This window comes from Barbatula barbatula, assembly GCF_947034865.1.
Source record: "Barbatula barbatula genome assembly, chromosome: 24".
Taxonomy (NCBI): Eukaryota; Metazoa; Chordata; class Actinopteri; order Cypriniformes; family Nemacheilidae; genus Barbatula; species Barbatula barbatula.
This window is the reverse complement of record NC_136787.1, coordinates 14,760,865-14,785,306: the sequence shown is the minus strand read 5'-3', so window position 1 is coordinate 14,785,306 and position 24,442 is coordinate 14,760,865. Positions and strand designations below refer to the sequence as shown.

Genomic DNA, 24,442 nt, shown 5'->3' with positions numbered 1-24,442 from the left:
CAAATGGTACGTGTTTAATGGAGATTTCCTTTCACAATTTCATCAAAAATGACTTCGACTAGGTTTTTCTCTCCCAATCTAGTCTAAAATGTACTGTAAGTGAGGTCTTCAATCGGGTACAGATGGTCTAACAGCTGGATGCCCAGAACATTTATCTTTGGGTAATGCGAAATAGTGTTTATCTGGCATTTCATGTGCTGTTTATATACAATAACAGTTTTTTACAAAAGCATACGATGGAATATGTTTCATGTGTGATACACATAACCATAATTTAAAAACACACAAACACAAAAATGGTCTAAACCACAACAAAACCTATGGCTTGATAGTGTCTATGGTGTGAGTGAAGGTTTTATGTTAACATTTATGTCTTTATGACATTTGATTCATTGTTCATATCTTTAGATGTGTAAAAAACAAACTTATAAATAGTCCAGATGAATAAAAAAATAAAATGCTGTCGCATTATTGTAAAAAATGACAAAGAACAAACAAAATCTTTGCGGTTTTATACAGCTGAATCTGAATGATATGCTCTTCTTTTTTTCTCGATTGCATGCTTCTGTTATTTTACTGTTTAAAAAAGGAATGCCTATAACAAACTATTAAATGAGAATGTCATTACCATGAGTTGGGGCCCTTTTACTTGTTGGTTAAAAAAATACCAAGACTTAAGGAGATCTGTGTATTTCTGAGATAAATACTAAAAAGAACAAAGCTATCATAAATTCCCTTTACTGTACATTACAAATAACTCATTGAAATCAATATCCGAACCCATCCCGTCTGTCCTTGTGTAAACAACATTGTTAAAGTCTCAAAGATTTGCACTACCGAAAATAATGTCAGTATTGTGCCTTGTTTTTGTAGACTTTGCTTTTCATCTTCGAAAGCTTCTGAGATGAAGAATAGCCAAACTCAAGGCCTGTGAACCAGATATGATGTTTGGTGGGGGGGGGGGATGCTGGAGGGGTCCAAGGCTCATATCTGGCATAAAAAGGCAACTAGAGCCACAGGTCTAAAAGGAGCTGCTTTCCATACTGGAACCTGTTTAGAAGGGAGTATTCCAGGTAAAGCCATCATTCACTGTTCTGAATGAAGATAATGACTGCTTTTTCACCCATACTGGTTATCCATATCTGCCAAAGACGACCACTGCACTGTCATTTTAGCTGGGTATTCGGCATTTCGAGGGGTCTCCACGTATATGGTGGAGCTGGTGAGACTCTTACGGTCCTTTTTAGATGCGGAGCGACGCTGCCATTGACAAAGAAGGACCTCCACCTGCTCTCTGAAGAAGCTGGTGGTCAGGGTGTAAAGGATGGGGTTCAGGGCACTGTTGATAGGCAGAATAAAGATCACCACCCAGGAGTTTATTGTTCCTGCGTAGATAAACATAAAGCATGATGTCAACTTACATATATTGCATTTCAGTATTGTGAAGTTTTGTGAACATTTTTTCATCATTTATTCACCCCGATGTCATTCCAAATCTGTATGACTTTCTATTTTGTGCAGAACACAAAAGATGTGTGACAAAGCAATTTGGGGCACAATTGGCTTCCATTATATGAACACAAAACCACAGACACATTTCTTAAAACATCTTCTCTTGAGTTCTACAGAGGAAAATGTTTTGAAAGATAAGGTTGGATAAACAATGACAGAATGGTTTTAGGGGTGAACTGTCCCTTTAAGGCACAATGCCATAAATGTTATGCTTTAAATATGAAGCAAATATATAAAGCATATTCATGAGCTGCAGATTTATTTGTGTATACCTGGTATTTCAACTTTTAGCAGAGAAAGGGTTTTGACCAAGAATATGGGTATCCAACAGAGGGCGTCAGAGAACACAATAAAGAAAAAGCGGTTGGCCACGGCAACGTCTTTGTGCAGCCGACTTCGGACATCGGTGGCATTGATGCCTGTTTTATAAATGGAACAGAACATGCTGGAATAGGAAACTACAATCACCAAGAAGGCCACCAGATTTAGACCTGTGAATAAATAATACACATTTCAGAACACACATTAAACAGATTAAATACGTTTACAGTTCATTTGATTTCCAAGTATTATTTCAGAATGAACATACTTTATTAAATAATTTATCAACATCAAATCAGTGAAAAGACAGTAAGATGTCAAACCGAGAAATATCCCTGTGGAGTAAGCTTTTGCTGTGGGTTTTTCCAGCCTATCAGAGTGCAGAGGGAAACAAACTCCATTTCTCCCGTAATAGTTCCCAAACAGGTCTTCATTTAGCAAGGGAACAGCTGCGATTACAAATCCCAAAATCCAAATGAAGGCCAGAACCAACCCTGTCTGCATCTTTCCTGGTCGCAGATGGATAAATGGGAAGACAATGACTAGGAATTTCTCCAGTGTCAGGTAGGTAAGAAGGAGAACAGATACTTCCGAGGAAAGCATAGCGAGAAAGCCAATAGTTCGACATTCCACACTGTCCATCCAGATGAGAGCGTTGCGGTTATATTCACCCCGGAATTTCACATCGAATACCCCCAGGAAGAACAGATAGACTCCCATCAAACAGTCTGCAACTGAAAACATTAAAGAAAATCCATCAGAATAATGTAGCCTATTCTAAATCAAGTGTGTGTATTTGCTTCCTCCTTCCATTATTCTGCCAGATTGGAAGGATGAACAACGCAAAAACAATAACCATTGTTAACCATTGTTCAAAACCATACAATAACAATAAATTAAAGTGAATTTCGCACTACGGTGGATCAGCTTTCTTAAAAAGAAGTGTCATCAATCGAAAGCTTCACAGAAAAAGCAACACTTCAAATTATAAATAAACATAAAACTGTACTAATAGCAGGGTGGCTGTTTCAGGTCTCATATCTACTTTTAACACGTTGGTTGTTATTATATAAAAGTAAATAACTTTAAAAATGAAATTTAGTGTGAAAGTGAAATCTCAGCTGCATCAGTTTTTGTATTGCATATTAATTTTGACAGCAACAACTCTCTATATATAAAACAAGGACACTATTTGACCAGAAGTGTCTGCAGTGTGAATTTGCTTGACAGTTTGTTTAAGACATTTTCTTTGCCAAAATATTTGACAGCTGCTTATTTCCTTGTTGTTCAAAGAAAGTCAGAAGGAAGCTCCAGATTTCTCCAGCTGTCACGAATGCTTATGAGACTAGGGAATTTGATTCTGGAAAAAATGTATAAACGTACCATTCTTCATTAACTTCAATAAAAATATACGGTCGTATGACTGCTCCAGGACTGCACATTATCGGAAAACACTGATCATTTGAGAAATTTTGAATCTTTATGGAACATCATGGAAGTTCTCAAAAGTTCAGCCAGATGTTAAAGCGTGAAATGATTATAAGATGATAAGATCACATCTGACATTTTTGACATTTTTTCAAACGAGATTTTACCGAACAATCCAGCTGTAAATTCAACCATAATGGCATTTTGGAAAATCGATAATTATTTCAAATACATAAAAATAAAATGTATTATATATAAAAAATACTACAAAGACATTTTAAAGAGATCAATGAATCTGTCTGTCTGCATATGAAATCATCAACCATTATTTTCTATAAAAATAAAACATATTTATTAAATAAAAGAAAACTATTTGATATTCTATTTAATATCTTATATTAGTTGATTCAAAGTTATTCAACTGATTTGAAATTCGGTAGTTTTTTTATTAAAATGATATGGCCAAAAATGGGGTTAGATAGACAGAGATTATAGCACGTGTTATCTTGCCAAGCAAAGGGCTGTAGATTAAAAAGGTTGAAATCACAATTTTCTAGTAAAGTTGTCTTGCCAATGTGTTACTTGCCTTGTGAATGGCCATCATTGTTTAATCTTGTGAAATCAGGCATCTATCCTTGTGCTCATATTGATGCCCGGACAAAATACATCTGTGATAGATTTACTGCAGTATTGGTAGATGTGTTTATTGTTTAATACATCAGGAAGTGATAGTGTCGCGGAACAGCTTGTTAACTTTCCCATTAAAATGAAACAAAACATAAATGTATAATATTATTTATAGGACGAGCACAACAGACAAAGAGCTGAGACCTAATGTCATTTTGGAAACACTCTCAAGAACTAACAATCAATCACACACAAATACACACAGACACAAAAGCAAATTAAATCATAACATCTTACTGTCAGTCTTCATTATTTAGATAAATTCTCCTTGCTATTGTTACGCTTGGCATTATCGCTAATACCCCATTGATGAGGGCTTTACCAATAGACCGCACATTTCCTTCCAGGAAAATCTCTTTTTTGTTCCTGCTGCATGTCGGGCCAAACTTTTTTGGAGTGATTTTCATTTTGGCCATATGGACTTTTACGAGAGTGTTACTGATAGATGACAGCGTTATATGAGTGTGTGCGAGTGACTCACAACACAGGACTTTGATGCAGGCTGCATGCAGGTTGTTCTCCGCTCTAATGAATGAGCGCATTCCTATAACAAAGAGATTCCCGAAGCAGGTGATGAAGGCCATAACCCACACGGACACCCGCAGAACCAGGCTGGCTAACAGGTCTTCAACAGATGAAATTCCATCTGTGTTGGGTTTACATTTCCGAACATGCGGGGCATAGGAACAGTACTGAAAATCCTTAAAATATCTACAAAAAAGACAAAAACAGATCACCACCTGAACATCCTGTTTATGCAGATGAATAAACAGACCCGACAACAGAAGGTAATACATACATGTGTGACATGTTCCCCATTGGAAGAAACATCTTGGTCTCTATATCTGGTATTTCAATGCCCTCCAGACTTCTGTTAAACACAAATGAACGTTGTATATCATCTTGCAGCTACTAAAAGTGCCTTACAAGACATTCTTTGAAGGGCAGGTAATGCAATGATGATACTCACAGAGACTGAAGTTGGACTAGGTGAACGAAGTGACTGGCATGAATGTGGAGTGAAGGGTTGTGAGAGATATTCCTGCACATAACAAAGAAACACCCGGACATTTTAATTCTGTGAGTGTTAACCTCACGTTGTTCCAGACCTCTATGCTGTTATTTTGTTCGTTGGATTTTGTCACGCAGGTCTAGCGATACAAAAACAGATCGTAGCAATAATTCATAGGAATTTTGGTCACTATTAATTCGCAACAATCTCTGCCTGATCTCGCAAGAATTCGTAACTGTTTTACGAGGTGGCTAATTCATATAAATCTGTGAAATGTGACTCATACAAAAATGTATGATTATTGGAAAAACTAAAATCAAGCAACACCCCTAGGCTAAACCGTCACTGGCACAAAAGCATATTATACAAAATGTAGAAATGAGAATGTACAAATTCATATAAATTAGCCATCAAAAAAGTAACAAACTGCCTTGAGATTGTGTTGAAAATCTTGAGTTTTGGCCCTGAGGAATAGGTAAATGTCAAGGAATAAAAGCATCTAGAACTGGAAGAACATGAGAAAGGGTAAATAATAACACGTTTTTTCTTTGTTTGTTTATAAGTGAACTACTCTGCTATGAATATCAGGTTGGTTGTCAGAAGAATGTGTTGTTTCGGATGCTGGTGGTGCCTCTGGTGTATTTTAACCAGTTTAAAGGTCCAGATTATGAAATTTAGCAACATCTAGCAGTGAGGTTTTCACGAATTGCAAACGACTGCTCACTCCACCCCTCTCTTTTGGCACAGGACTAAGATGTCATCATGTTTTCACTTCTTTGTCGAAGCAGTTTGTCCATTCAGGGCTACTGTAGAAACAACATGATGAACTCCATGCAAGGGGATCCACGGATTATGTATATAGAAACAGCTCAGTCTTAGGTAATAAAACATAACGCTCCATTACGTAAGGTCTTTAGACACATCTGAAGACATAGTTGTGTATATTATGTTACATTTCTGTCAATAGATCATCCAAAAAATCTCACACTGCTCCTTTAAGTCTTTGATGAACTAAGTGTTGCTGAGAAAAGTTACTGCGGTGTACTTTATAGCATAATGTGTTAATCATTGTGTTGTTTGCATTGATCAATACAAATGTTTTGCAATGAATGATGTAAGCATGACTTACAGTTTATACAGAGACTTTAAACTCTTAAAAGTGTTATGAGGAAGATCTGAGATTCTGTTGCAAGACAAATCTCTACAAAACAAGAAAAATAAATAATGCAATCAGATGAGTACAATCAATACGCAGTCAAGGACAATTTTAGCATACAAAGTATAATGTGAGCGCAGAACACACAAATACGGTTATTACTTTCAAATCACAGGATCATTAATGCATCCCATTCAAGATTATGTCCTGCCATACTCACAGTTCAACCAAAGATCCAAGAGAATTAAACATGACTTCTGGAAGAGTCATGAGTTGATTGTCATGTAATGATCTGTGTCAAAAAAGAAAGAGGACAAAGCAAATATCAGTCTCCAATGAGAACACATTTTGTGTTGTGTGAAAGGCTCAAAAACAACCACTGTGGCATGAAACAGCCAGATGATCCCTAAATCCTGCTGCGTTTTGCTGCATTTTCTATCTTATTTTTCTGGCAAGGTCAAGATGACCCTATCTACAGAGATCCCCTTCTCTTTCTGCAAGTCTCATTTAAGATGTGTCTGACACCTTCCTACATCTTTTACAGCAGAGAATGGCACATCTTAATAGTGTACTAATAGAGTCCTAAGGAAGCATCTGGGGGGACATTGTCATAGATGTCAGACTGTCCACATAATGCGACAATGACACGAACAAAATCTTTTTGTCATCACACTGTCGCCATTGGGATACTCCGGCTTTATTTCTTAACAGTTTTAGGAGAAAAAACATAAACTGTGTGGCTACAAATAAGATTAGGTTTGAAATATAGAGGTGTTCTTAAAAATACTGGGATTAGATTCACCTACTTTTATACTGCTTACTTTTTAACTGATAAAAATAGTTAGCTTTTAAAGGCTCAGGAAAAGTTGGTCAGACCTCTATTTTCAACATTCTGGTAGGTTTTGTTTCAATTGTTTTGTGTTTCCAAAATTGTACAAATTTGGTTAAAATCTGGTTCCATTATTCCCAATTGGGGCACGTTGTCACAAAAGGACAATGTGTTCAGTAAACTATATCCTTCTTCCAGAGCAATAACCATCAAAATAACTTTTGAAGCCAAAACTTTCAGTATTACTTTGGTATGTACCTCTACTGAAATTGAGTTTTGAAAGTAATCTGCAGCAAAATTGCAGTAAAACTGCATATTTACATTTATTCATTTGGCATATATACTGGATTAAAAAGTGTGGTATCTAGCCCTTTACAGATGAAAAAACTGATAAAAAGATTCAAAACCAACATCTTTACCACATTTTATTATTGACTATTAAATCAACTCTTTGCCCTGTTGCCATCATAAAATGCAATGTTGGTGAACGTATAAAAGTACAGTACATAACTAATACGATTTTGCAGTGCATTGCGGCTGAGGGTGAATACATGCAAAATCACTTACAGCACAGTGAGTGCGGTGCAGGTCATCAGAGTGGAATAATTCAGCAATTCAACATGGTTCTCGGCTAAGTCCCTGTGAGGAGAGCCAAAAAGCCAAGCAAAACAGCTATTAATTTAAAATCACAAACCCGACTTCAAGGACATGAACGTTGAAAAGTTTTGCCCTGTGACAACAAATATAAATTTGACCACTACTTATAAAGACGTGACCACTACATAAATAATGTGAAGCCACAGGCATGAAGTGTTCATTTGAACAGAATGACTGTGCTGCTGATGGACCTTCTCTTAGCGCCCCCGGGCTGGACAAGCAGATGGCAAATTGTCAATCAACGCAGAGTTTCTCATTGCAATTCCATTCGCCTCGGAAACGACTAAAATCACAGCGGCGCTGTTTATGTCCACTGTCCTTCTGACTATAATTACAGCGGTGCTTTTCTCGCAGACGTTCAAAGTACTCATTATGGCAAGAGAGATGCTCAAAAATCCACACAAATGACACTTCTGGCTCAAAAATGGGCATGGTGTGGTGGTTTATAGGTTACTCAATTCAGTTGGATAACTAAAAAAAAACAGCTGGAAATTCAGCATTATATGGCCATGTTTGCTGGTTTCTAGATGGTCTAATTTGGTTTTAGCCAAGCTGGTAGACCATCTTTGGACTAGCAACAAACCAGCTACAGGTCAAGCTGGTTTAGAGAAAATGGGTAATGAACTTAAGGACTGTCTAAATCACAGCTGTATGTACCAGCTAAAGCCTATATGGAGAGGCTGCAGACTTAGAGCAGGCAGATCTACGACCAAGGCAGTTCTAAGTCCATGTTGTTGCTGATTTGTCCAGTTGGGATATATACGGGAAAAAAACATAAAATCGATGCTCGAAACTTACAAATTAATAACTGTTTTATGAATTTAAATAGTAACACTACTTATAAGATAGACAGTGTAGTGATCTGCACGGCTTAAAATATCTGTAGATATTCACTGTTTGTCTTAATAGAGGGTATGGACGTGTCGACACTTTACCACCTGAACACCAATTTTAGTCCCGGTTTCTTTGTTTTTCCTATTCTCCTCAGCCAGCCCTTTTGAATAAGAAAACAGCACATGCTGGGTTAGGTATGTTTTGATGCTGGTATAAGATGGTCATGTGCTGGTTCAAGCTGGTCATGTGTCAGGAACCAGCACATGACCAGCTTGAACCAGCAAATGACCATCTTAAACCAGTACGTGACCAGCTTAAACCAGCATCAAAACCTACCTAACCCACATATGCTGTTTATTTTCAACAGGGAGGAAAGTGACGTCAATGCATACCCTCTATAACCTAGTAGAAACAATAAAATTTTGTGTTTTTGTGATATGAAAATTAACAATGCACGTAGTTCTTTCCGATGGACAGTCTTTCAGGCATCAGGAACAACAGGGGCGTAAAACTGCCTGGACCGTAAAACTGTCTGGGCCGTGGATCTAACTGCTCCAAGTCTGCAGCCTCCCTCTTCTCTAAAGCTGCACTTTATGACTTTTGTCTTTCTATCGCCATCTCTGTTTAAAACACAAAATTGCAGGCTACAACATTATTTATGTGGGTTGAAGTCAAATTACATCAGACATTTTCCACAAAATCGTGCCCAGCTTATAAATCATTGTTATGTCAACTGTTGTGATTCGGGGTAAGGTAAGGAGAAGGTTTTGAACACTGATTTTTGATGTACTTGCTTTAATAACCAAAAAAAAGATTGCAGCCTTAAATGGGATTTTGCAACAGGGATGCTAACCCTTTGAGAGAAAAGCACCAAAATACAGACTATTACAAGGCTTTAGTTGGAAATCTGTGCTTTTTAGGTGATAATATTTATATTAGGTATAGGGTTAGCTAAATTTAGGACTTTGATGTGGTATCATATCATCTGTATAGAACTCATGGACCATCAAGTAAGTGTTTCCGATTCTCTCACCTTGTTATTATTAGAACGACCCGCTCAGATAAACCAGAAAGACTGATGACAAACATACTAATTGGCATGTGCATAAACACAGATAAGGACACACAGACAATAGCACAGCCATTACAGTAACAGATTTGCTTAAATGTTTGATAGCAATGAGAGAATACAAATATTACGTCTTACGCTTCAGACAATATAATTAAGTAATAGTTGTGCACATGAACAAACACATTTTTTTGCTAAGCTTTCAGTTTCAAAGTCCCTTAAAGGAATACTCCACCTTAGAATGTAAATGTTTTCATCGTATTCACCCTCAAGTTGTTTCGAACCTATATACATTTATTTGTTCTGATGAAAACAAAGAAAGATTTTTGGAAAGATTTAAGCAACATTGACTACCATAGCAGGAAAACTTACTGTTTCATTTTTTTGTTCTGTTCAACACAAAAGCATCTTTTGAAGAATTAATAAAAGCAACAGTTATATATTTTTTTCTACTATGGTAGTCAATGACGTCCCGGAAATGTCAGCTGTTAACATTTTTCCAAATATCTTTCTTTGTGTTCAACAGAACAAATGAATGTATATAGGTTTGGAACAACTTGAGGGTGAATATGATGAAAACATTTACATTCTTTGGGTGAATTCAAAGTCGAATATACTCAATTCCTGCTAAATCTGTCCAAACAGCTCTATGTTCACAGAAATGCAGGATCCTGTTAATATCGATTAGTGATTACAAGTGCGTTCGCTTGTCTAAAGCACTACATACAGTAATTCTGTGCAAGATAAGACGATAAATGTGATTTTTCCACTATTGTGTTTGTAAAACCGTTCAAAGGGTCAGGTGACAGGAAGTACTCACAGCCAGCTGAGCAAGGGCATGTGCTGACACAGACTCGAATCGGGCAGCCACATCAGGGACGTGTTCACCATAGATCTGAAATGAACACAAAAATGAAACCTCAATTCAAACAGCAACACAACTCCAGACTAGTGCAGCGAGAGCCTTGAATGTTGTTATTCCGGCACTTTAACAAACAAACAACTCCATACAGCATTTACAGATGCGACTAACTCAATTTCAAAGGGTAAAACAATCACGTTTTTTTGCTTGTCTAGCTGTGTGCTGCATGACAGGTGTCCTCCTTTTTACGAGAATAATCAATTGTGCTTTAAAGCTTGTAAAACAAGTCCTTAATTTTTATTAACTAACCAATATATTCATGAAAACATCTGAAAAATGTCACACGTTTAGTCACCAAACAGCACAAAATTAACCATTAACCCAAAAGACAAATATAAAAATGGGCTTATTATGTAAATGTAGAGAACAATTTGATCTGTGCTCATAAATGCAAGACTAATGGAGTGCTTGTTATGCAGAAGGACATGTAACTAATTCACAAAGCAGAATCTCAAAAAGGTTACACAAAATCTGTGTAACAGACCTGAATGAACAATAAATCCACATATATTTTGTTGGGTGTCTACCTTTCTCAATACTTTTTAGTGTTTCAGAGACCTGAGGTTCTCTGATATGGACGCATTGCTGGACTCTAAAACAATGCTGTGTAAATAAATACTCCCACAAGCTAAGCTTTTGCATGCAATGACCAAATTGCAAACAGAGCAAGGGCCAGGCCACTGAAAGCTGTTCCAGAGATCAGCCGGCATTATTTCAGCTATTACGTGTATCACAAAGCGAACTGAACTGAAGCGAACATTTTGGGCAAGCGTATAATCTCATGAGTTCTGGGATAACTTTAGATACATAACTTCACTCATGAAATGGAATCTCATGAGGGCCTGTTCTTTGTAGAGATGGTTAATATCTGTTTTTAGTTTGGAGAGCACCCTGGTTTTCATTAAGGTGGTGGAACTTCAATGACATTTTTTTTCCCCATAGGAGACTACATTGACTACATTATATTCAGCAAGCTGCGAGAAGGATTCGTTCAGAGCTAGAGAGGTATCTATATGTCTTTGATTCTTTCTTTTGCGTTCCACTGACGAAATAAAATAATGTGGGATTGGAACAACATAAGAGCGGGTAAACATTGACAGAATTCCTAAATATTCCTCTACCGTTGCCGAAACTCAGTACGGAAAACTCATTAAAACTAAGTCGAACAAGGACACATCAAAAAAGAGAACATTGAAAATGTGAAGATATCAAGAGAACGTGAATAAAATGCAGAGAGTATAAAATGAACAGAGGCTAGTCGTGAGAATAAGTTCCACTAGTTTCTAGTCAATTTTGTCATGGCAGTTATTGCAAAGTGGCGAGATATTTCCTCTGAGGACATTTCCAGGGATGTTAAAGACATTCTGATGAGGGCCTATGATAATGATTTTCTTACTAACTGTACAACGGCCCTCCGACAATCCTCGTGTTGAAATCGAAAGTGTAAAATGTGCCTTTGCCGTCTCTTGCATCACCACACAACTGAACAGGATTCATCCGAATGGTCAGCTGGGCTCTGTTGAGTCTGTTGCATATCTAAGATCTGAATCACAGCTTAATTCGTTTCGGTTCTCACACTAAAACAAACCGTGTCTCCTTAGTGAGGCTTTAGCCGAAAATGGGAACATTAGATCACTTGGGTCGCTACATAAACAGCTACCTGCACATTTGTATTCCTTTGGTCATACCTGTAATTGATGGGCGGATGCAAATGTACTGCTAAACGCAGGTGCGCTGGGGCACCTTTGATATCGGAAACGGTTGTGGGAATTGCGCCAGCGTGTTGATTAAGGACACAGAAATTGTAGACAAAGAGAAGCAAAAACAAGAATTACAAACAAAAAGAAAAAATCTATAAATGGTTTCAATTCACATTTCGTCTGACTGGGCTGTGGCGGTCCATATTTAAAAAAAAACTAAGCTTGATATTTCTACAAAAACTGAGGACTGTAAAACAAGAGGATTACATAAAACGGCAAATATTTTAAGTAGCAAGATACTTACAGAAATGTCAGGATCCTTAATCCGTTGAAGGTGTCGTGGGTTATGCTTTTAACTGGATTGTGATCCAAGACACTGGGGACAAACACAAACATAAAAGAGTTTAAACAACGCTAACAAAAGGTTAAGCATAAGCGCACAGTGCACGAATGTCACATTTAAGCTTTTATGAGATTTGTTGCAAAATACAATCACAGAATAGGATCCAGAGGAGGAAAGTGATCTTCTTCGCTGGCCAATCTGCAAAAATGTCGGCAGAAATTTGTTTCTATATGCAAAACACGTTCTAAGTGGAAATTTCCAAAAACAGAGCTTTTCTGCAACCCTTTTCCACACACCAGACCATTTCAATTGTAATGTCAAATGCAATCAATATCTGATGCAACATCTGATGCAGATCAATAAAGACTTTAATTTCCCTTTCCCAATCTGTTCAATGTGTTGTGTTGGATACTCACAGCCACTCGAGCTTGTGTAGATCTCTGAACACGCCGGGCCCTAAATAGGTGATGTGGTTTTTGCTGAGAAACCTGCACAAAAGAAGACATTTAATTAGAAACAAAGACTTTAAAATGATGAACGGCACCATCCTGCTGTCAAGGTAAGGCATTAAATTGTCCAAAGGATCGATTTACTTACATAAAGGTAATAAATGGCCCTATTAAAATTCTCAATGAATACGAATACTGCAAAGCCCATTTCGGCATCGCAGACTTTGGTCCTTCTGAGATGTTTTTATATCGAATAAATAAAGAGTGAGAGAAGCATAATTCCAGCCTTAAAAAACGAATAAGATGTCCATTTATCATTCAGTCCCAATAGAGTGACTTTACCCAATGATATATAGCATTATTTGACATTATCTTTCAAAAACTAGGCTTATCTTTCATTTCAGTATGTCCTTAAAGAGGTCTCAGAGCCGTGTGATAGGAAAGAGAAGTACTGTACGCTAGCTGCAAACAATCCTTTCACACCGCTCAAACTCGGCCTTATCTACCAAATGATATCATTGTACTCTACGGCCACAGAAGAAGAATCACTGAGCTCATACTGTAATCTCATTTGTCTTTAATCTTAGACCTCCATTTCTCATCTAAGATCTCATTGGAGATGTCTAAGCACCTCTCCAAAGACTGCACACTTTCGGAGTGGCTTAATGGAGTAGCTGATGTTAAGAATTCACACAATCGAAAATGCTTCGATTTTCACAGGAGGCGAAACAGATTCAATATTTTTGGTCTGAAGCAAAAGGAGGGAAAGATGAATACTCACAGTTTTGTAAGATTGATAAGTCCACTGAAGGCACGGTTTGACACCATGTGAATGAGATTGTTCTGGAGAAAGCTGTTATAAAAGAAAGCCGGAATAAAAAACGAATCAAATCTTTTGGTATGTAACTGTATAGGAGCGATCATTTACCGGTTAAAAACGTAAATCTGAATGATTTATGGTGAGCCCTGAATGGTCTTTTCTGTAGCTAAACAGCTAAAACTAACCACGGCCCCTTTTCAAATATTATGGGTTATATATGGATGTCATGAACGAGATGGGACTCAACTGCGTGGGTCAATGAAAACAAAATTTTTTTAGCCAGAGAACACACACAAATAAAAAGTCAGTGAACAGTCTCTCCAATGGGCAGACCTCGCCAGAGATCACAAACCGAGCAAAGAGTCAATAAACAATATCTCTGATGGGCAGACCGTGCCAGGTGAGACTAGCGGCCAAGCATCCAACCAGTGGTGAGAGGCGAGCCATTGTAAGGAAGTGGCCGGCATCGTGTGGTAGTGTGTCGTCGAGCAGAGAACCAGGCGGGACGCCATGGAGAACGGTAGGTGAAGACAGAAGCGAACAGGAACTATGTCAATGGAGTCAAGACGAGATCTCAGCGGAGACAAGTAATTCTAACTATGTTCAGACACGGGAGAAACAAGACTATGACAAGTCTAGAGCAATACTTAGGAACAAACCTAAGGGGATAAACCATAACGCTCTGACAATGACGAGGGAACAAGAAGGAATATAAAGGGAAAGGGGATTAAACTAATGTGCAACCAGTGTTAACACAACGGTGTGAATGGGAAAACTAGGGGCGGGGCGGAGACGCGCACAATGGGGAACTGTCAGAACATACACAGAGGGAAAAACAGAAAAAACCTGGCCGATCAGACCGAGGGTGTGACAATTGAAGGCCAAACACTTCAAATGGAACAAAACAGCGCTGCCTAATTAAACTATACAGCTGGGACCAGTTGTCCATGTCAGATCGTATTATGTCAAAGCTCTTGTGGGGCACCCTAACCAGCCCTGGTTGTGACGGAGCTGCCAGTAAAAGCATCAATCACCTGATTGGATCACAGTAATTTGGCCACATTACATGCATAAATGTCCTTCAAATGTGGATAATCCATTAAAAGAGATCCACATGAGGGAGAGATTAAAATTAATATATTAGTTTTTGCAGTGACCGTGCTATCCATCTTACTGTAAATTTTTTACTTTTTTTGGAATATTAATAAAAAATTCCTTGGAGCGAGTGAGGGAGAGGACACAAAGTCATAGTGGCTGTCTGTACAGTGCTGCCAGTCACCGAATGCAGAAGCGTTTAAACCTGATTCATCCCCTGATAATGTAGATCAGTAATGAAAATAATCCATATGAACCAATGCAGTATAAGAAAACATTTCCTTAGGGCGAGAGCAGATGGTTACCCCTCTCGTCAAAGTCGGAGCTCATGTTTGCAGAAGGGAGGGCAGAATAATCTCAGAGGAATGCGAACATTATCTGAGGGAAAGACAAATATTCTTGGGGAAACGCAAAAGTTTTGCAACGCAATGTTCTTGGGGAGAATAAAATATTTTCACTCCCTTAGCCTAGCTATTCCCCCCCCGTATCTCCCTTTCAATATGAGAGGTCACTCAGCTCTCCTCTCTGTCTGTACATGTCTTCGTAAAACATTGTGTGGCACGCTTGAGCATGCATGGATAGGCCATTTTCAGATAAAAATGTCATTTTAATTTGAGTCTTATGAAATATGGACAAATAACAGTCAACGGTGTTTTGTTAAAGCGTGAAAATTTGACAAAAAAAATTTTTTTTTAGTAGTCTAGTTTTAATGGAAATCCAGGGGACCCCCAAGTACATTATTTTAGACTTTATGAGGTGTCCCATAAGGCTAATGAGGGGTCAGGGACCGCCCCAGCCCCCCCTCAATTTCGAACCCTGGCATGTGTTGTTGACTGGATATTGCAGAAAGCATTCCTTTATTCATGATCCATTAAGTTCTCACTAATACCAGCGGGAATTCCCAGCAGAATTCTTAATTACAAATCCCTCTTGGCAGTCAGATACTGCAGATGGTGACGGCATTTAAAGTTCTTGACAAAGTTGCCAGACATTTTTTAAAGAAGGGCAGTTGTTGAAACATTTATAAATGCAGTTTTAAAGAGCTTTTTTTGCATACTTTGTATTTTTTTTGTAAAACTTTTCTGCACAATTCACTAAGAGGAAAACGCCACAGAAACAAAACTGATTTGGAATGTCCTTATACTTGTAATGACATGAATGTCTGGAAGTCAAAATTAAGTATTGAACTTTGATTAGAATGGTTATATTATGAAGTTAATTTGCATAATAAAATAACAAAAATCATGTTTTAATTATGTATTCCTTAATACAGTAATTAAATAAATCACAATAAAAACATAACTCCATAATAATACTAAATCGGCAGATAACTGATTATCAAATGAAATAATGAAATAAATAAGAACATTCAAAAAATGTTGGGCCAGCAAACCCAACTATTGAGACAATGTTTGTATTTGACCCAACGGTGGGTTCAAATATCGCAGAATTTTGAGTTAGACAGATAGACAGACATGTTCTACAATTGATCTTGAAGGAAAACAAATCCTAGACTTTTCCTAAAAGCCCCTTGTAACATCCCTGGCATGATGCTCCTGTTCTCTGTTTTACATTAGCAGCATGTTTAGAAACATAAATTATTTAAGAGCTGCAAAAATTAAGGGTCATTGGTGGAATACAATTCAATTGTGCTTTGCCTGCAGGCTGGAAACTTTATTATAAACTAAAGCAGACGCCTAGTTACCACAACTGGTAAGGGTCAAGTGAATGGCAATTGTCAAAAGTATCAACAAGATTATAACTTCAAAAGGTAAAACAACATATTTTTGGAGTAAACGTAAAACGGGCTACTTTTTCAGCAGTCACTAGGAGCATAAAAATATCGATAACGATTTGTTTTGCATTTTAAATATCAAATTAAATCCAATATTTTAGTGTGCTGCCAAAACGTGTCAGAAAGTAGACATCACTTATACAAACGTCCAAATACTTCATTTATTTTGCAGAAAGTGACATTAAAGAATTTGTAATAAGTTAATAGAGGAGATCCTATTATTTTAAAGTACCAGCAGATGATGTTATTGTTTGAGTCTGAATAGTTAACATATAAAAAGGAAAGAATAAATAAATAAGGAAAAGTATTGTTTTATCCTAAGTGGTTTACAAATGAGAAAAGCTACGAAACAGCAGGGAATGTTTTGTGATCCTGTCACAATGTATTGCAGACTTTGGAACAAAGTTTTTATCAACGAAACCATATTGAACCTGACAGCAAACGTTTAACATGTAAAAGTAATTTATAACTGTTTTGATGCACAAACCTTGAACACATTATATCCAGACCTCAAATAAAATGATAATAAGGCCCTTTAAAAGAAAGAAATATCATGGCACTGCATTAATAGTGAATACATTAAACTCACTGAATGAACGCTTATGTGGCAATTTAATGCCATTTCCACTATACTGCCGGAGATTCACTCATAGCGTGAAAAATAGACTGTACCGTCCAAGTTCTGCGAGATAGCTCTGAATTTCATTACATCGAATGTAAGACCACGTTTAGATTTTCGCACACTTTATCAACATTGCACCCAGATCAGCACAGTCATAATGAAAGATGTTCATGCACTGGAATTATGTATTATTTGAAAAGAATTTCACAGTCAATGCACAGAACTGGACGCGCCGAGACACGTCCAAGACAATTTTTGTAATGTGCGGCAACTGTAATTCAATAAATTGCCTCTCTCCAGATCCTATTATTGAAATTTGGCAGATGTAAAATAATGTCAGCAGGCCCTTTCTGCAGAAGTGCTCGTAAATGAATGTGCAATTGAAGTAAAACGCAATGTCTTCCTCAGGATTTGGTCTGAGGGACATGCTGACCTGTCGAGAAGAGCAGAGCTTTGGAGTTCTTACCTGCAAACATTATCAGCTCTCAATGGTGTGAAGGGGAATTTAGCGGTGGGGAGTACTAAAGCATTCGTGAACATGCTGGGATGAAGTGTGTGACTGAGAAAATCTGATCATATTACATAAAGTTGCTGTGTGTAGGTTTTTGGAGGATATTGACAAAAGAAAAGAAATCCTGCCAATTACATTAGTATTACAACGTTTCTGTCTCATGACCTTCATCAGGCAAATACAGGATATTGGCAGAAAGGCAATATACAGTAATGTACATAAAAATGTCTTCAGAGGGGTAAAAGATACCAAAATGAAGCGTTATGTTTAATTACCACAGAATTAGATATTTCTATCTACATACACCTCAGGTACCCTTGCATGGAATTCGGCATGTTGTTACATTAGCCCTAAATGGACAAATGTAATTTGCTGGACCTTTAAAACTACTGTTATGAAATATAGTAAAGCAATTTCCCTTTTGGAAGATACAAAATCGTTTTCATTATATTCATAAAAACTATAACAAATGACAGGACAGATTACTGTTAAAGGTATAGTACCTGTATGACTTTCTTTCCTCTGCAGAACACTAAAGAAGATATCTTAAAGAAAGTTGGTAACCAAACAACTTCAGCACCCATTCACTTTCATTTTATAGACAAAAAACAATGTCAAGTGAATGGGTGCCGGTGAATAACATTCTTCAAAATGTATCCTTTTTTGTTCTGCCGAAGAAAACAAGTCTTATAGGTTTAAAATGACAAGAGGGTTAGTAAAGATTTTTTATTTTTGACTGCACTTTCACTTTAACACTACTGAAATCCCATGTAGTCACATGCATTTCTGGCACCTTTGGTGTTTAGACGAATCAAATAACAAGATGTAAGCTCAAAATGAGCTCCTACAATGTCCTTATCAATTCAACAAAGCAAAAAGGTAAAAAAAGAGCTTGTATAATGTAAAAGTCAATAGACCTACTGTAACCTGCTGTGAGACAGAACAACTGTCATTCAGTTTATACTCGCCATTCCCTACTGACATTCCACTGACAATCCCAAAAGTCTCATATTCTTGTCTCTTTTTTGGTTCTACAGTGATAAACTGTGTTAGTTTGAAGTTTAAGAGTTATTTTATCCTCCTGACCACAAGTTTTTCTCATCATGATTTTAAAATATTACGTGTAACTCTGATCTTTACGACAAAGTATCGGGTCTGGCGACTCAGGTTGAGCCTCTGCAAAACAGTTTGAATAAAGTTTATTCAGCTGTTTATGGCTTCACACACATTACCTTTGATTCTTTGGCATATCATGTTTTCTACACTTTATGAATCATATGAAATCATTTTCCAGTACTATATGGGACAAAATCAGATGCTTTAAACAATACAGGAACACAGAGTTAAGGTACAGGGGAAAGATGTTTGGCAGATACACGCATCCTTGCGTAATGCGCATTCTGCATCTGTTTGCTTAAGCATAAACAACGTACTTGAGCGCACCTGCTCTTCATTTCTACAGCTGACTAACTTTCCAATTTAACAAATTATCACTCATCGACTGTTCACAAACGCAAATGTCTGTGCTTCACAAAAGTGTTTTCAGGGTCATTTTGACACCGTTACACCGTCTGTGTCTTTCAAACCAAATCGCCAGCTCACTACAGATTTTCACATCCCGGTTGAGAGCTGGAACCTCAGAGACCGTCCCGTAATGGGTCCCATTCGAGTGGAAGTGGTCTGCCTCAGAGTGTGATTTACAACATTGAGAGTCCTAGAGCGGTTTCCAGTAGTTTCTTACACCCCTTTCTTGCCAAGAAAGCAGATTTTCAGACCTGGTCCAGATATCCTCTCTTTCTTCAAGACATGTTGGACCGAGGAAAGTTGCTTTCCACCATTAAATCCACTGGCATCTGTGTGCCACGTGAGTTGATGATAAATAAGTGGTTGAGCACCCTATAATAGTGAATAGATTTATGAGGTGTGTCCATGATGCAGTATATTTATATACAGTATATATATATATATAAATATATATTTGAAGTATAAGCCCCATTTGCACCAACCGAATAGGCCCTACTGTGTCACATTGACTACCGTGCAACGTCTGCATGAGTTTCTCGATCTTTAAAGAGCCCGCTTGTCTCATGTTTACACTAAATAAATCTAATGTTTATACGCCTGAGGTGATTATACAGGACTTGTTTGTTCAAAGGTGGAAATTCTGGACAGAGGGATGATTGCGTTGTTTATACCCAGTAATGGCATTAAGCGTTTAAAACCTATGGTTCAAACCATCTGAACAGCATTTGGTTTGTTTGGCCAAAGTTCGGATGAAGACAAGAGCCTAACCTAAGCAAACGTTTTCTCATTGTATAACAGGAGCCTTAGCTTTGGCCTATTCTTTTAAAGGCATATTATGAAGGTGTAAAAACAATTTCTTCTATAGGAATGGTTTCCTCTCGGGCTTAATTCAGAAGTGTTCCTGTTGAGGACATATGTGTGATTTCACAGCACACCATTGTGACGGTTTTATAGACTTTATGTCACTTGATCCTCTGTGAATGTGAAAAGTGGCTAAAATTGGAGGCGTTTCAGGTGCCACTGTATTCTCACAGCTCACCCACGGATCAGCCACTTTCCATTCGGGTAAAACTAAAATAAAAATGGCAACTGCTGGCTGAAATCACCGATTTTATTAATAGTCTGGCTCTTTAGACTGTCGTTAGACAGTTAATGATAATGTTGAAATGAAGGAAACAAGCAGAAACAAGAGCCCACAATGAAATATCCAATAACTTAAATGAATATCCTATAGTTTTAAGTAGGCCTAAAATCTAATTGACTTTACATGTCATTTAAACTATTTTACAGTTTTAACCCTCCTGTTATGTTTGAGGTCACAGTGATGCCAAAGCAGCATTTCCTGAATCCAGATTGCATTTAAAAGTCTTACAGATTGTAATAAAGAAAATACATTTGTAAGATGACATAAATATAATATAATATTAGTTATGTTTTCAGTTATTTTCATAAATATTTTTTCTGTGCCTTCTGGAACAATAGTTTGAATGCAGCAAAAAATATATAATTTATCTTATTCTCGGATGCGGAAGTAAACAATTTGAGCATAAAACGTTTCCAAACAGCCCCCGGACCCAAACGTTCCCACCCGGCAACGCGATCTCGGGTCCCCAGGATTTTGGTAACCAAATGTCGACAGGTATGGCACACAGGCGTACCAGTGCCTGCATAGAAAGTCGGACGAGTGTTTGTACATGAAATAGACCGCATTCAGTTCTGGTGTGTGTATTATGGTCAAAGTGTTTTGTAAAATTATTGGCGTTAAGCTATTATGTCAACTTCCAACTTGTACCTTTGAGCTTAATAATAAATATTAACTGTCCAGTCAAAACTACACACTCGTCTCACACAAACCTGTCAACATTTGGGAACCAAAATACGGGAAAGTAGCAGGGGGGGTTGATTGTGGGATTTTTGTTAGTGGGGTTGTTGTGTTGGTTGGGGCATTCTCTTCCGTTCTCAAACAGAAGGCTGAATCATCCGAAGGTCGCAATTGCAGGCTGGATACATAATCAAACCTGGTTTATTTCAGTTAACTGAGCTCTAGATTCATAAGTCATTGGCATATTACAAAACTTACTTAACTAAGAATAATAGTCAAATTTATAATTGGTAATATTCTGAAATAAGACATTCTTTATGATGTAAGCAGCCGACAAAGCCTTTTGTTTGAGAAAGGACCTCTCTACGTTTCTTCATCCTCGGGATGCTGTTCTTCTTTTGCCGCTATTCTTCTTCTCCTTCGGGCGGTGCCGTTTTCTGCAGATGTTACATGTTCTATACTGCCACCTGCTTTAAACATATCATCTACCCCAGTATGATTTTTTATAGAAAGATAAAAAATATGGGAGAAATATAGGAAAATATTTAAAAGGGAGGGTTAACAGGTATGCTGGCAATACGACTGTCACTAGCTGTAGCGTTACATTATGTTACATTGTAAACTAGAGGAAGTTTCAGGAATGGCCACGCAAATGTGCATTTTATATTTTATTAACAAAGTTCAGGAGGAACGCGCACGGATATTTAACCAGCCGGCTTCCTATAAACAACCACACCAACCATCCTATCATCCTACATTTTCGCAGCATCCCACCTTCGCAGATTCCTCACCATCAACCCACTTTCAACCCAAAGTATATTGGGACCGGAGCACTCTCAACGGGGAAGTGAATCGAGTTCAGGAGGAATCCTCGGGGCACTCTCCCCGGGACAGCACACCAAATACGCATTTAATCCGTCCCACTTTATTATCTGCTAGGCGAACTCGTGAAACTGTTTATGAGCAATCTCCCTCAGTGAGGTTCTCAGGACTGAGGTATTTTAGAGCATCTATATATTAAGTTGTCAGTGCGAGTAAAAACTCACTGAGTGCCCCAAAATTTAAAAAATCAGTTTTCAGCAAAAGTTTTAATTCACTGAGAAATGATTTTGGTACAATAGGATTGCTTACTTTTTCCTACTGAAGCTATGAGTAAAACAGATGAGAGTTCAGTGCATAAAAAAACAGATTCTTTGAAAGTCATTCATATACGGGCTGAATCTGGTGGTTATTCATGATGTTGCACTTTTACACTTGACCGACTGGTACTCACAGTCTCTGCAGTTGTGAATATTTAGAGAAGATGTAATCATCCAGCTTCTTGATCCGATTGCTCTTCAGAGACCTGTTGAATTATAAATAGCCCTGCATTACTGTCAGAGTAATTAAACTATTTATTCACCCAAAAAAATGAAACTTCTGTCATCCTTATGATATTCAAAACCTGTATGATTTTTTTTCTGTACAACACAAAATTAAACAGGCTTGTTCTTTCTCATATAACATCTTCAAAAACTGTTTGATAGCTTTGTGTGAGCAATCCAAATCCATTTGAATGTTTTTTCACAAATTCTTTAATTACGTTGATGTTGCATCTTTCTCTTTTTTTAAGCCTAATTTGAACCGCCACCCATGTTTGTTATATTACAAGGGAAAGCCTGAATGCTTAATGCCTCATTTTTTTATCATTTTCATTGCATAGTGATAAAATAATGCATTTTCCTGGACAGAACTGAAGTGGCCGCTGATATGAATTATCCCGCATTCCTTTGTTTTCCCAAAGCATCCCCAAAATCATACATTTTCTCTAAATGTCTTTTTACGATGCCAAACATCTCAGTCACATAGCAAAACACATGATAAATCAAAACCATAATAACTCACCTAGAACTATGCAAACATAATAACCACTACCGAAACTCAAACAAAGACCCACGCAAAGCCTTGCACGTAACTCTCTCTACTGCTTCTGCTCGAGCACAAAAAAGTTCTTTATCTCTTTAAGCTTTTTGTCTTACTGAAGTCACATTTGTACTCTTCTGCAACTACAGGTTAATAACCCCTATGGGAGCAGAAGAATAAAACTCTGCGGATGGTTCATGGCACGATGTACTTACAACCAAGTCACATTGGAGGAGAGAACGGGCACGGCGTGGAGGTTGACGTCTACGCATTCTACCTCAGTCTTCAGTCTGCAGACGCAGTTCTCCGGGTACTGCTGCAGATCTGCACATGATCGACATACAAACAGAAATTAATTTGCCTTGATGTAATGCGTAATTTAAGGCAAATGGAATATGGGAGCAGATAAACTCCCCACCGGGTTCTTTTAACAACGTCATAAAAACTCACAGCAGCTTTAAGTGTGGAGTTTTTGACCAAGTCTTTGTAAGAGGGGAATGCAAAAATATGCTAAATAAATAAAAAATAACATTTGTGAAAGGGGCAAGTTCACTGTTTATAGCTATGCTTCTTAAAGGGACAGTTCACCCCAAATAATTTATTGAAATAATAAACAAGTACATATTACTTTCACCCTGACAAAACTAAAAAACATAAAAAATTAATATCTTGGTTCAATGGTTTGTGTTCATACATTGGAAGTCAATGGAGATCATTGTTATTTGGTTAGCATGCTCTTCCAAATATCTTCTTTTGTGTTCTGCAGAAGAAAGAAAATTATAGCGGTTTGAAATGACATGAGAATGAGTGAAATGATTAACGAATTTTCATTTTGGGGTAAACTATCCCTTAAATTCATCAAGTGGAAAAAATATGTCGGGCTCCCAATTGCATCACCATTTTGGACTAGTTTGTATTCCATGATGGAAAAGCCCCACAAAAGCATAATTTAAACCAATGTATTATTTCTTCCAAATGTAAGTAGATCAAGACCAGGACACGCACAGCAATCGTTAGGAAGGTCCTGTGTCTCTGCCTTCTTAATAGTGCGATCAAAGATGTCCGCCCATCCGCTGTTGTCCCCTGCAGAAAGACAATTTGAGTCTTTGTATAAGAAAACAGATTACATCAGTGTCACTACTGCATTTGCTAAAGTGAAGTCAATGTCAAATTCATTCCCAATTCCAAACCGTTCATTTCAGAAATGGTTTATAATTGAGACCAGCTTTACGTCTATCAATGCGGGGGAGATATCAGGATTCTAAAATACTGGCAGGAAAATGTATGTAGGCTCACCGCAGTGTTCTTCATCCGCTCCGTTTTTGCAGTCTCGATGCCCATTACACTGAAGGACTTGGGGTAAGCACACACTTAAGTTCCCGCAGGGGAACTGGCCGAGGGGACATCCTTCTGCCAACGCCCCACTAGCCAT

The 24,442-nt window shown here is 37.7% G+C and overlaps 1 protein-coding gene across 1 annotated transcript; it reads right to left on the bottom strand.

Moving 5' to 3' along the window:
* Positions 1-24,442, bottom strand: rxfp2a (relaxin family peptide receptor 2a; the record flags this gene model as incomplete). Its single annotated transcript, XM_079447927.1, has 17 exons — positions 1-1,385; positions 1,785-2,003; positions 2,157-2,567; positions 4,430-4,659; positions 4,748-4,819; positions 4,919-4,990; positions 6,090-6,161; positions 6,337-6,408; positions 7,513-7,584; positions 10,326-10,400; positions 12,432-12,503; positions 12,887-12,958; positions 13,701-13,772; positions 22,382-22,453; positions 23,226-23,334; positions 24,016-24,093; positions 24,307-24,442. 17 exons carry the CDS (start codon positions 24,440-24,442, stop codon positions 1,120-1,122), a joined length of 2,172 nt encoding a protein of 723 aa, XP_079304053.1. The 3' UTR covers positions 1-1,119.